Genomic DNA, 12,464 nt, shown 5'->3' with positions numbered 1-12,464 from the left:
ATAAGCGAATGTAATATCGAAGATAAACATCGCGACAAGCAATGCGATAAAATAGACGCCAGTCAATTGGAAGAAGTTAAGCCGATTTGACGCCCTTCTATTGCAAGGATGTCCTGCCCTCAAATGACTTCCACTTCCGGTTGCTCATTTTTTGTGCCTTGAATGGATTATAAGTTGAACTTCCCACACAGATTTGTGTGACGACCTTAATTGGGGCGTGTTCTGGGCTGAGTTTTTTTTTTTTTTGTTTTTTTTTTGTGGGTAATTGCAGCCACTTGAAAAGCTCATGGTTACATAATCGCCCTGTCAGACATCAGACAGACATGAGGCAAGCAGGCAGAAAGTGGGTGCTGGTGCTGGTGCTGGGTGGGTCGTTAGCCACGGACTCGTGTGTGTTGGGCGTCGCTTCCACACGCATGGCTGGTTGGCTTGATCTTATTACTGCGCGCTTCGTTGAATGGGAAAAGACAAGGCAGCCGCTGGTTGGCAGTTGGCTGTGATGAAAAACACAAGGATGAGCCACTCGCAACCAGTGGCAAAGACCATTGTGTGAGCCACTCGACTCGGGCCCTACGCTCTTTTGACAGTTTTATCTCTGCCTTGCAGAAGTTTCGGTGTCGGCCTTTCTGTCAGCAGTCAGCAGTGAGCAGTTAGCAGTGAGCAGTGACCCCCACTCCACTGAATATAGGCAATGTTGTTTGTGACCTATGCCAGTTTTAATGATTCACAATAAAAGCCACCTAAAACTGGTAACATTTGTGTTTGAATGACTTTTTGTTGGTAATAGCAGCGCTTTGGGCTTTATCGATTTTATAGTCATGCTCGCTCAATTATACTTACCAAATATAAAACGGTATTTTCCGTTATTTTTTTTCCCCCATCAGCAGACAAACAGTCACTTTTTATATGGCAAAATGACAGTTTTATCTTTTGCTTGCAGCCTTTGCCCATTTACAATTGAATTTCAATTGAAATGGCTGGCGACAATTGTGATATTCAATTAACGCTTACGCCACCAAAGCGTTTCTTAATGCCGCCGCCGCAACCGCCGCTGCCGCCACCCAAAACGCAATTTACCCACTCCTGAGCGAAGCTCCTGGTAACCGAGGGGCAGTCACGTCATGACGCGATGTGGCAAGGACCGGCGCACGCCCGTAGCCGTTGTTGTTTCGCTCAGGGTAACGGCTACGCCAAATACAACCACTACCACACTCACACACGTACACACACACACACATATACACACAGACACATACACTTAAGGGCTATGCCACATTGTGGTGGGCATGGAGAAGTGTTCGCGTGCTGCGTTGACGCTGCCGATTGGCCGGAGCGCGACTGCAACGGCAACGGCTACGGATACGGCTACCGCAACGCTTCAAGATCGGGGTACAATGGCAATCGAATACATTTTTAGCCCATAAAATATTACCTATATGAATAACAAGTGCACTCCAAAAAACAAAAGACCATCCTTGCAACTTTGCTGCTGAGTTTGGCCAAGTTTATGCGTAGAATTAACACACATTAAAAACAAGTTAATTCGATTGCTTAAAGTTTTCGAAAATGATGATTAATGCGCATTTGAAGCGAACTGTCTTTTACAATATATATTTATTGTATTATCTGATTAATATCGTAGATATATATATGTTATATTATTAATTTAATAAATGCATAATCGATAATCGTGTGAAAATGTATGCTTCAACTCCATTGTACCTGTCATGCCGGCGTCGTCGGATGTGTGCGTTTGTGTCAGACCTTTCAGGGCATCATCGCCGAGTGTGCTGTTGACCAATCAGAGGCGAGCTGCTGCCGGCGCAACACATGCGCATTGTTAGGCGACTGCTGATTGGCTGATGGGTCGCTCAACTGGGGCTGTCGCTGTTGCTGCTGCTGGTGTTGTTGTTGTTAATACTGCTGCTGTTGCTGCTGCTGCTGCTCTTGCTGCTGACTGTTGTTGGTTGCCGTTTGCCGTTTGCTGTTTGCTGTTGCCGTGAAACCGGTTACACCAGAAAAACGTTTCGTCCGCCTTGTAGCCGTTGAGAGGCCGTGAACATTTGTTAGTGTGTATGTGTGTGTGTGTCTGTGTGTGTGTGTGTGTGTGTGTGTATTTATATTATTATTCTTTTTTTCGGGTTGCGGTTGCGGCAGTAGCCCAGAGCTGGCTGGATGGCACACGGCAGGGCACCGGACACGGATAGAGCAGAGCAGAGCAGAGCCGAGCAGAAGAGCAGAAGAGCAGAGCAGAGCACAGCAGATTATTGATGCTTTGTGCGTTGCCAGCGCGAATCGCATGCATTAGTTGAAATTTTGACGGTCGAGTGACAGGGTGAGCATCGTCGCGATCGGCAAGCGAATACCGTCGTTACTTAATGGAACGTTACTAATTCCCTGCAAAAAGGATGTTGCCGTTGCCACAAATTGTGTGTTGTTCAAAGTTGGTGCACGAAGTGAATAATTGATTATATACATACATATATACATATATATATATACATTGGTGATATCAATACGAAGAGTTACCAAGGTGAGATGTGACAAAAAATAGTTACAAGTTGAGAAAAAACAACAACACAAATAACACAATGGATATGCTCAATGTTCATAATTAAAAAGTTAGATTTGGTAAGATGGACTTGCTGTCAGTCTTTCATAGTGCTAGTGGAGATATCCCTCCATATTTGTGTATTAAGAGTCCAAGTGGAGCGTTCTTCTAGTCTAGTCAATATACTAGCCAATAACCAGCATTAAAATGCCGGCCAATTAATATGGCTTGCATATCAATCATGAAATGTCGTCACTATATAATAACACCCCTCACTGAAATCGTTTGATCGAGTTGCGGCATTGTTTAAAATGTGTTTGATATTATTTTCTTATCTTGCTTAACACATCAATCAATGCTTTTAGTATAGGCTAATTTCCTTAATGAACGCCAAAGTAACGGCACTTAAATCAATTTATTCAAACCTCATTAAAACAAATAAATGAATGAATACACAACACACACAACACACACAACACACAACGGATATTGCTTTAATTTCATGAGATCCCCAAAAATAATTTGCATTGCAAAGCGAAAAGCTCGCGAAAAGTCGCATGTAAATTGAGTTTCCGCCGGCCTCTGATAACTCATAAATGAGGCTGCCGCTCTTTTTCCCACGAAACCAGCGACAATATTCAAAAATCGTATGCTAATTAATTCTTTAACATGCCGTCTGCCATTATGGCCCATTGATTTTTAAAGCTTTCTACCAAACAAGCCCACGAACAACTTATTTAACTTCTTTTCATTATTTTTTTTTTTTTTCTTTTTTTGGTAAGCGTAGCCAACGGGCCCAAAAACTAATATCGATCGTTATTCGGTTTCTGATCGTTCTTCGCTGCCTAGTGGCAATGTGGCAAAGGGTATTCTAATTTAATATGTTATCAATCTGTAGTTTGCTGCACCACAAAAACCACAAGCCTATAATTAAATTCAAATGCTGAAGCGAATGTTTAACAATAATTATACCTTTGAAAAAAAGACATCACCGCCTTATTAAGATATGCTCTTTTATACTCTTCAGCTTCGTACACTTTGAGTCTCTATTTGCAAGAGGAGTTTTTGGAAAAGAAAAAAATGTTCAATTTAAAAAATATATGGAAATTATTTGGGATATACAAATATTTCAGAGCAGTGTTATTATGAGCATTTTGGAAAAAATAAATAAAACTAATAAGATATCCCATATAAACTAATCAGTTATAGGTGTTAGCCTACTCCTAACAAGTTGAGAAAAAGTATATAAGTTTATCATTGGAATATATAAAAGAAATATTAAATTGCACTGAGTTCAGTTTGGTCTGCGGTCTGTAAAGGGTATTCAATCTTTGGCTTGCCTCAGCCAGCTTCTTGTTTACTTTACCAAATGAGACTTTCGAGTCTTAAGAGATTGGAGAGACTGGAGAGACTCAGGCCCGGCTTGTTTTGTGTGCCGAAACAGAAGCTCGAGGAACCTGTCGGTTCCACTTTCAACAATCGAGCGCATTTAAATTATTGTATGTTTAACTAATTTCTATTGATTTTTATGCGTGTTACGCTTGAAAAGTATGTATTTAAATAGCGTATTGGCTAAGCTTGAGCTTTGGGCACCTGCCCTATCTTTTCATAATTAATTAGAGCTAAAGTAAATGCTTTCTTGGGTGTCTTAATTAAAAATCATTGAAATGGCAAATGCAAAGGAAGCATATTGCCTCAAACTATTTAAATTCATGAGCACAATCTAAAGCTGAGACTACTTAATTTTACCTTATCAATAACCCCAACTTCCTTAATAGGGTTAAGGTGAAGAAACAGAGATGTTTTTAAAGAAATCCCTTATCTAGTAGCAACCCACGAATTTAGCTATATATTTAAATATATATTACTATCTATATATCAATATATAAAAATGGAGTGGTATTGCTATTTTCTATAGATATTTGGTATACCAGCAATGCGATATAAAACCAAACTCGTGCAATTATAACAAATTGTGAGAGTCTTTCACAGTTTCAAAAGTTTGGGTTTCCTTTTTGTATATAAAAATTGAGTACAGGTTGTTTGCCAATTGGCGACTCTCATTTCTACCCTTTGAAATATAATATAGTCGTCAAATATATTATTTTAATTAGTTGTTTCGACCAACCACTTGTTCTCCCTCATTTTATATACACATTGGCATATCCATCGCTCGAATAATAAGTACAAAGTAAATCAAAACTGAGTTTCTGTAGTTTCGATAAGTAAATGTTGTGTAAAACACGCAAGAGAATTAGAGTAAAAGAAACCCTTTCGTTTCAAAACTAAAAAGAGTTTAGCTTGCAAATAAATGCTTATCGCTGCTTAATGTGGGCATAAGTCAGTGGCAATTAACGACCTTAACGGCTGCCACGGGCTGCTCCAGCCAAAACTAAACTAAACCAAAACAAAATGAAATAAAACAAAACAAAATAAAAAAACAACTTAATTTTGTGCCTTTAAAGAGCAGCGCTGTTGTCCACACGCTCATTTCGGCTCTTTTATTTTTACGAGCTAAAAAATAGCCGCAAAGTCAAATCCTAAGGACTTTGGGCAATTAAATCTAATGTGAATTCCATAATAACATGGCCATGACAAAGTGCACACACACACATACACACATATATATAACTAGAGGGAGATTATGGAGCCAAGGGGTAGTTACACTTTTTGATTTATACGGTTCTTCGGCGCGCGTTTTCATGCCTCTGACAGCCTGGCGACAGGTTATCCAGGGAGTACTCCGTTAAACTGCCGGACCATTCATTCTAATGACAGGAAGCGGAAACCGCGGCGGGGGTGACCCAGCCGCCTGTCGTCGAGCTTCACATTTGCATATATTATTATTTTTTTTTTGTTTTTTTTTTTCTGGTATGTTTTTAACGAAATGAGCAATTGGCCAAAATTTTGTTTTTAATTGTTGCCCAAAAGCTTAGGCATTTGCATAATTTGACAACGCGAACGCGAGCTGGCTGAACATGCAATGTGGATTTGGAGGTAGTCAAAGAGCTCTGATAATAGGCCAGTTCATGCTGTGCCAAGAATGTGCCTGATAAGCAGCTAATTTGAGATACAAACATACAAACATACACACATACATACATACATAAACATACACTGACAAGCACTGGGCACATTAACCGATGCACATTAAAAACCCCTGATCGTTGACTATGTTAAAACTAGTACTACAACCATATATATATATATAGATAGGTATATATACGCATTGTCTTTTGTGGCTACCTTGCTAGTTTTATGAAATAATTAAGTTTTATGTATTTTCCTTACTAGTTTTTCACCGATCCGAATCCCGGGTGCACAGATTTCGTGGAAGCCGTAAAATAAACTCCCCAGCTACCAGTTACTAGCTCTGGCGGGAGAACGTTCAGCGCCAACATCCCAAACCAAAAACAGAAACAGCTCAGAAACATCCACATCCACATCCAGATCCACATCCATCCAATCATCCATCAACTGCAGCAGCAGCAGCAGACAACGTGTAGTTTTATGAGGTTCTGGCTTCAAGTTTGATTAGAATTCGACGATTAAGCAAAACTGTAAGCCAAACCCAGAAAGGTATTCACTGGGCTGACGCCGGGCACGTTATTCACTTTAAGAAGTTGTCAAAAATTAGTTTGGATTCGGATTACAAACATGCCACATACAGGTGAGTTTTTTTGTCTATTTATTTGCATATTTATTTTTTTTGGTTTTTTTGTTTGTTTGATCGCTTTGGTTACCTAATGAGCTTAAACGGCTTCAATGAAAGCGTTCGATGCGATCGCATCGACAAAAAAAAAAAAATAAATAAATAAAAACCAAAAGAAAACTTGAAAATACTTATTTGGCTCGTGATAATCGCGACACCTCGAAAGTAATCGCTGCCCTTCCAGGCGGAACTCGCTGGCCAACCATAAAAGAGACAGTCAACATTAAATTCGCACTTTATTCAATTTGAAAGTACTGCCCCGAGCAGTGCCATCGAGCCGATGCCAACCGGTAAAGAGTGGAACGATGGCCAATTCTGAATTACGATTACACACAATTATTACCGAATAACACGTTTGGAACGGCTCATTTGGACGGCAAATTACCAACTTTTAGTTAATTACCAATCATTAGTCCATCTTCAACTAGATACTACATTATACACTAATATACGAATAAAACATTTTTATACCCATTTGTCCAAGATTTCTGAAGCAGACAGCTAGGAACCTATAAAGTATATATATCGAAATAGATATGTTCGTCTATCCGTTCATTCTTTTATTCACAACTCATTCAATCTTAAAGTTATTTGAATGTGATCATCTAATTGCTTTGCTCACTCAGGACTCGACTACTGATCCGATCAAAGCACTATATTATGTAGCTGCCATAGGAATAATAGTTCAAAATATTTGTTCTCTTATTAAAATAATTAATTTTTAGCAAGATATCAGCGCCAAAGTCACAAAATCATAAGTCGACTTACTATATCAATATAGGAACAATTGGTCCGAAGATGAGTTTTTTAGCCGTTAACAATTTCTCTTCCTTTCTGATAAAAATTAACTACACAATTGTGGAGTATTCAGTTAATAGCCAGTATCTTTAGAACAGTGCTAACATAAATTCAAATTCAAATAACTTAAACTGCGAACTAAAATTATAAATCAGAGGATTAACTCCATATGACAAACTAAGGCGTGTCCAAAATAGTCGTTCTAACTTGCTCAACATGTTTTCCCAACTTGTTTTTTTTTGTTGACAGTTTGTTGCAGTGGAATATTATTTAAAGAAACTAACAATTAACTACTATATTCATTGCACACTAATTTATGATCATTGTGTGTTTATTTTGGTTTTCTATTTGGCATTTGCAGGTCAGGCGGGTGTCAATCAGTTGGGCGGGGTCTTTGTCAATGGACGTCCATTGCCGGACTGTGTGCGTCGACGCATCGTGGATCATGCATTGTGCGGCGTTAGGCCCTGTGACATATCCAGACAGCTGCTGGTGTCTCATGGTAAGTGTGTGGCAGTGTGGCAAGTGGCGCAATTTAACAACAAAAATATACTAAAAGGCTTTTCTGCTTTGCTTTTTGCTTCTGGTAGGCTGCGTTTCCAAAATTCTGACGCGTTTTTATGAGACAGGCTCCATACGGCCGGGATCCATTGGTGGCAGCAAAACGAAGGTAAGTCGCTGTGTGATTGGGATTGGGTTTGGTCGTTGGTGGTTTGTGGTTGGGCTTCGTGGGATATGGGCATGTGTACGCGCCGTGAAATCAACAAACGATTATATGTATAAAAATCAAACGCAGTGCAGTAAATCCATAATGTATCACAGATAATATGGCTAGTTTACATGTTGTTGTTGGTTTTTTTTACATGTTGAAATGATAGCTTTTATGGAGTGTTTGAGGTAACAACTGCCGTGGGCAGAGCGCAACAAATCAATCTCATTTGCTGCCATTGATAAGGTGATAGCACGCTTTTGTCACTCCAGGGACTACAGTCTACAGCCTGATTTCAGTCAGCTGCCAAAATTCACATGCTCAATCAGCTACCTGCAGCTACCGTGCCGAGCTGGCGAAGACTGCGATAATAATTGTTGGTTGGGGGCCCAATCACGGATGTCCATGTGTTTTTTATTTTTCATGTCGAACAATTGTTGTTGAGGTGTGCCGTCGGCACCAGTTCGAAACCGTATTTCTAATTAACGCCCAAGCCAAGTGCAGCTCAAGGTAAATGGTGCAGTCCCATTTCGCCCTATGGTGATTCAATAACTGCTTACACTTGCTCAAACAAAACGTGCATTTAACACCTACACCGGGTCAATAAAGAAGTGTCACCCCCGGGCGGGATGTGGTTTGACGGGCGAACACTGGACAGACGGAGTGGAGTAATGGACGGAGTAATGGACACAAAGCAGGGGTTACTTGTCCGGCTACTGTATAAAGCGCATTCGTGTACACGATCCGATAAGATCTGTGATGTAAATGTGGAGTACCTTTAGGGTCGACTATGACTGCATATACGAGTATTTATGAATTTTTAATGAATTGCCGCGTCACACGTGAACCTTAAGCGGTGCGAATGGGGTGTGGCACTGCTCTCAAAATTGCTATGCAAATTAACATATTGCTCAAAAAACAAGTTGATTAAAATCTCAACAAAAAAAAAAAATTAAAAATAACAGCGAATGCGGGTGTTTGTTAGGCCTCAATACACTCAGATATGTGTGTGTATCTCAGAGATATGAAAATATACTTGGGGCAGGTGGCACCGTTTTTGCACAATTGAATTTCACGGCATTTAAGTCAATGCAGACAAAATAAATTTGTTGTTGACTGGCTAAAAGGCAAGGAAAAGCAGTGCTCAAATTTTACAAAATTTATTAGGATTAAAATAAATATGAAATTAAAATTGGTTAAAAAATATACAAATTAAATGATATACATTTAAAGTCAATAATTAAATTAAATTTCAAAATAAGAAAAAATAAATAAATAATAATTCATCTGAATTAAAATCAAACAAAGGCATATGAAAATTAAAAAAGGATTTGGGGAACTACGAAATAAAACCAAGTCAGACCAAAAATAGTTCAACTTTAATGATTAGCAATTAGAAAAGTACAAATCTACAACAGTTTTTAAATATGACATCAGATTTAGTTGTCTTGCTTTTTTTTTGCTGTAGTCTCTAAGCCACACTGACTAACGCTGCGCTCTTTGTTTCTTCAACAGCAAGTGGCCACGCCCACAGTGGTTAAGAAAATAATACGGCTAAAAGAGGAGAACAGTGGCATGTTTGCATGGGAAATACGGGAGCAGTTGCAGCAGCAGCGTGTCTGTGATCCCAGCTCGGTGCCGTCGATCAGCTCGATTAATCGTATACTGCGCAATAGCGGACTGTGGACGGATGAGATGACGTCGAGTCAACAAAATGCGGCGGCGGCAGCGGCAGCTGTGGCAGCTGCACATCAAATGTCGGGCAGTGGTGCTTCGTCTAGTGGCTATGCCACACCCCCCGTAATATACGCAGGCGCGAGCAATGCAGCAGCTCAGACGGCAACACGGGTTACGCCCACAACGGGAGCACCGCCCACTGCGACCGTGTCAAGTGCGTCTGTGGCACGCTATACCAAATTGTCAATGCCACCGTCGCCGACGACGTCGCCGTCTTTACTGGCCGATGGGCTACCCCTCAAACCCGCGCCCAAGCTGCCACCCAGTCACAGGAGCAGTCACAGTCACAATCCCAGTCACAGTCACAGCCACAGCCACAGTCACAGTCACGGGTTGGCCAGTGGCGTTTCCAGCCAGTTGGGTGGCTTAGATCTCAGCTATTCGGCGCTGCACAAACACTGGCTGTGGAATCCCTCGTTTTTCTACTACACCCAAGCACAGATGCAGGCCGCCCAGGTGGCAGCGACGACAGGCGCTCAGATCTTGCCTTACAGTGGCGCCTATTTGCCACACAGTGCATCGGGCATGGCCGCTGTGGCTGCAGCTGGCGGCGGCTTCACCAAATCGGAAAGCTCCATTGATCTGACGAAACCCGGTGCGATGGGCGATCCGTTGAGTGACTGCGATTCGGGTAAATCTTCGCCGGTGGCGTTATCGATGAGTTCGGCGAGTGCCAGCACAACAGATCCGCTGGCCAACAATAATAGTCGCAAGCGTAATCCCTACTCCATCGAGGAGCTGTTGAAGAAACCTGAGAAACGCTTGCGTCTCAGCACCGAGTCACAGGCGAGCCTGGAGGGCTGCACGGCCAAGGATGATAATCTGGAGTGCATCACATCCAGTTCCAGTTCATGTGAGAGCAACAGCAGCAATGCCAGCTCCGAAGATGCGGCCAACCTGGCCAGGCCACCTCTCGAAGTGGCCGACATCGAGGAGGATTGCAGCGTTGAGGTGGTCAACTAAACCAAGTTGATTGCGCTCACTTTAGCTGAATAAGAGTCCCAGTTTTAAACAAATGTGTTTACACTAGATCCCATAATCGTGATAACTAATTAATCGAAATAAAATTTAAGCAAACTATATATATAAATATAAATGTATGCAATTATTCCAAATTCTTTTCCTTTATTGTTGGCTGACCTCTTTCTATTATTTTAAATATGTTTTTTCTTTTTTACCTGGCGGAATCGGAAATCGAAATCGTTTTATTCTTAACTTATTCGCTGTCTCTCTTGGGATTTATTTTATGTTCATTCATTCAGCAGATTTGTGTTTATCATTATCATATCATTTCAATGATAAAGTCTTAAAAGGTGAGTAAGGCAGAGAATAATTTCCACACATTCCTATAACTAAATAAGAGTAATAAGAGTAAGTCAGATATAGTCTGCAAGCCTCTGTAAAAATGGGCTAAATATGGTAGTGCATCTATTTAAAATATTCTTGATTAGAATCAACAGATAACTTCATCTTGCTGGTCTATCTGCAGCAAGGAACACAGTTCTGTCTACTTTGCTGCAATAGTAAATAATAAACAAATCATTTTTTAAATCTGTATCTAACTCAAATCTAGGCTTGTTAAGCAATTGAGAAACCATGGAAATCAATTGGCAGCTATATGATAAGATATATATGATATCTGACAACTATATGATAAATGTAACTAGTGAGAAATAATATCCCTACAATCCCTGCTCTTGGTAAGCCCAAAGTTGTGCAGACAATCACCACATTTAGCTACGAAATATTCATGTGCTGACTTAAAGATGTCTTCTTTCATGCGTTACACACTCAACTGTAAAGTTGCAGTACTTGCTGCCAGAGTGTAGCTAAGTGCGAATGAATATTTAATCTGGTTTTCAATGAGCTGCCTTGGTGGTCGCGGGGAAACCCTGTTCGCCGTGTCAGCCAGCGGCTCTTTAATTAACTTGCGCGCGAATGAAGTGTCAACAAGTTGCAAGCACAGCAACAACAACAAAAATTCATTACAAAGTACAAAATTACAAGATGTCTGACACGCCATAACTATGGATCGCCCGCGATGGTACCTGCCTCCCCCCATGCCCCACAATTCCCCCCCATCCAGCCAGCGATGACTGGAGGTGCTGCACCACACTGTGGCACGACAGCCCACTCTCAACACCACAATCATTTGCACCACTTCTACGTGTGTAAAATATTTGATTTGTAAACTGAAAAATACCAGCAATATTATATATTTTTTTAAATATGTATTTTGTTTTTAAAAAACAATAAATATTAATTCTAATCGCAGAACAATTCCTAAAATAATCAAAGTCAGTTTCCATGTTTTTTTCTTTATTTTTTATTCATGTTCAGGTGAAATATTTTTGTTAAGAAATAGATAAACATTTTACATGAAATTGATTTATATTTATTTATTTACTTTCAACAGATAAAATTGGGAAAAAGAAAAATCATTTAAATTGCATTTGTATTGAGGCAAAAGAGTTGAATTTGTATAATGAAATATGTTAGTGGCCCCACTGTGCGTAGCTGACCAACTTGGAGAGGCGACAATGACATTGATGTGCTTTGCAGTGGCAACATTGTGAGCGGAATTCATAAACAGCGAAGACAGACTGGGAGACTGGGCGACCGGGAGACTGGGAGACCGGGAGACCCAGGACTACCCAAGCCAGAGGTGTGAAGTGCTTCAATTATGTGAAACAACAACAGGTGGAGTCTGTTGTCGACTTAACCAGACTGAACACAGGCAGTTTTCTTATATACTCTGAATACCGCTGAGCTTGTTATTTGACAATTGCATAAGCTATACTAATCAGGCAGTAATCGGAGCAGCTTTCTTGCTTTTCTTATAAAAAGTGTGCTAAAATTTAATTATGCAAATGAATTCGATTTTGAATTGAGCATTTTTTAGAGAGTGCTCAAAGATGTGTGTATTTTTACTGAAGGACACATATACACTTAACCAA

General features: G+C 40.3%; 1 protein-coding gene across 1 annotated transcript; it reads left to right on the top strand.

The window, feature by feature from the left end:
* The first annotated feature begins 323 nt into the window (after positions 1-323).
* Positions 324-10,578, top strand: LOC6559104 (paired box pox-neuro protein). Its single transcript, XM_043215509.1, has 4 exons — positions 324-366; positions 7,423-7,563; positions 7,652-7,731; positions 9,286-10,578. Exons 1-4 carry the CDS (start codon positions 324-326, stop codon positions 10,468-10,470), a joined length of 1,449 nt encoding a protein of 482 aa, XP_043071444.1. The 3' UTR covers positions 10,471-10,578.
* The last annotated feature ends 1,886 nt before the right edge of the window (positions 10,579-12,464 follow it).

The sequence above is a fragment of the Drosophila grimshawi genome, unplaced genomic scaffold, assembly GCF_018153295.1.
Source record: "Drosophila grimshawi isolate 15287-2541.00 unplaced genomic scaffold, ASM1815329v1 contig_1367, whole genome shotgun sequence".
Taxonomy (NCBI): domain Eukaryota; kingdom Metazoa; phylum Arthropoda; class Insecta; order Diptera; family Drosophilidae; genus Drosophila; species Drosophila grimshawi.
The sequence above is the reverse complement of the archived record's forward strand: the minus strand, read 5'-3'. Positions and strand labels throughout refer to the sequence as shown.

Excerpts from the sequence above, each read along its gene's own strand:
- LOC6559104 (XM_043215509.1), top strand. The coding sequence starts at position 324 with ATGAGGCAAGCAGGCAGAAAGTGGGTGCTGGTGCTGGTGCTGG. Across the intron at positions 367-7,422 it reads GGTGCTGGTGCTGGTGCTGG|GTCAGGCGGGTGTCAATCAG; the intron begins GTGGGTCGTTAG and ends TGGCATTTGCAG. Across the intron at positions 7,564-7,651 it reads ACAGCTGCTGGTGTCTCATG|GCTGCGTTTCCAAAATTCTG; the intron begins GTAAGTGTGTGG and ends TGCTTCTGGTAG.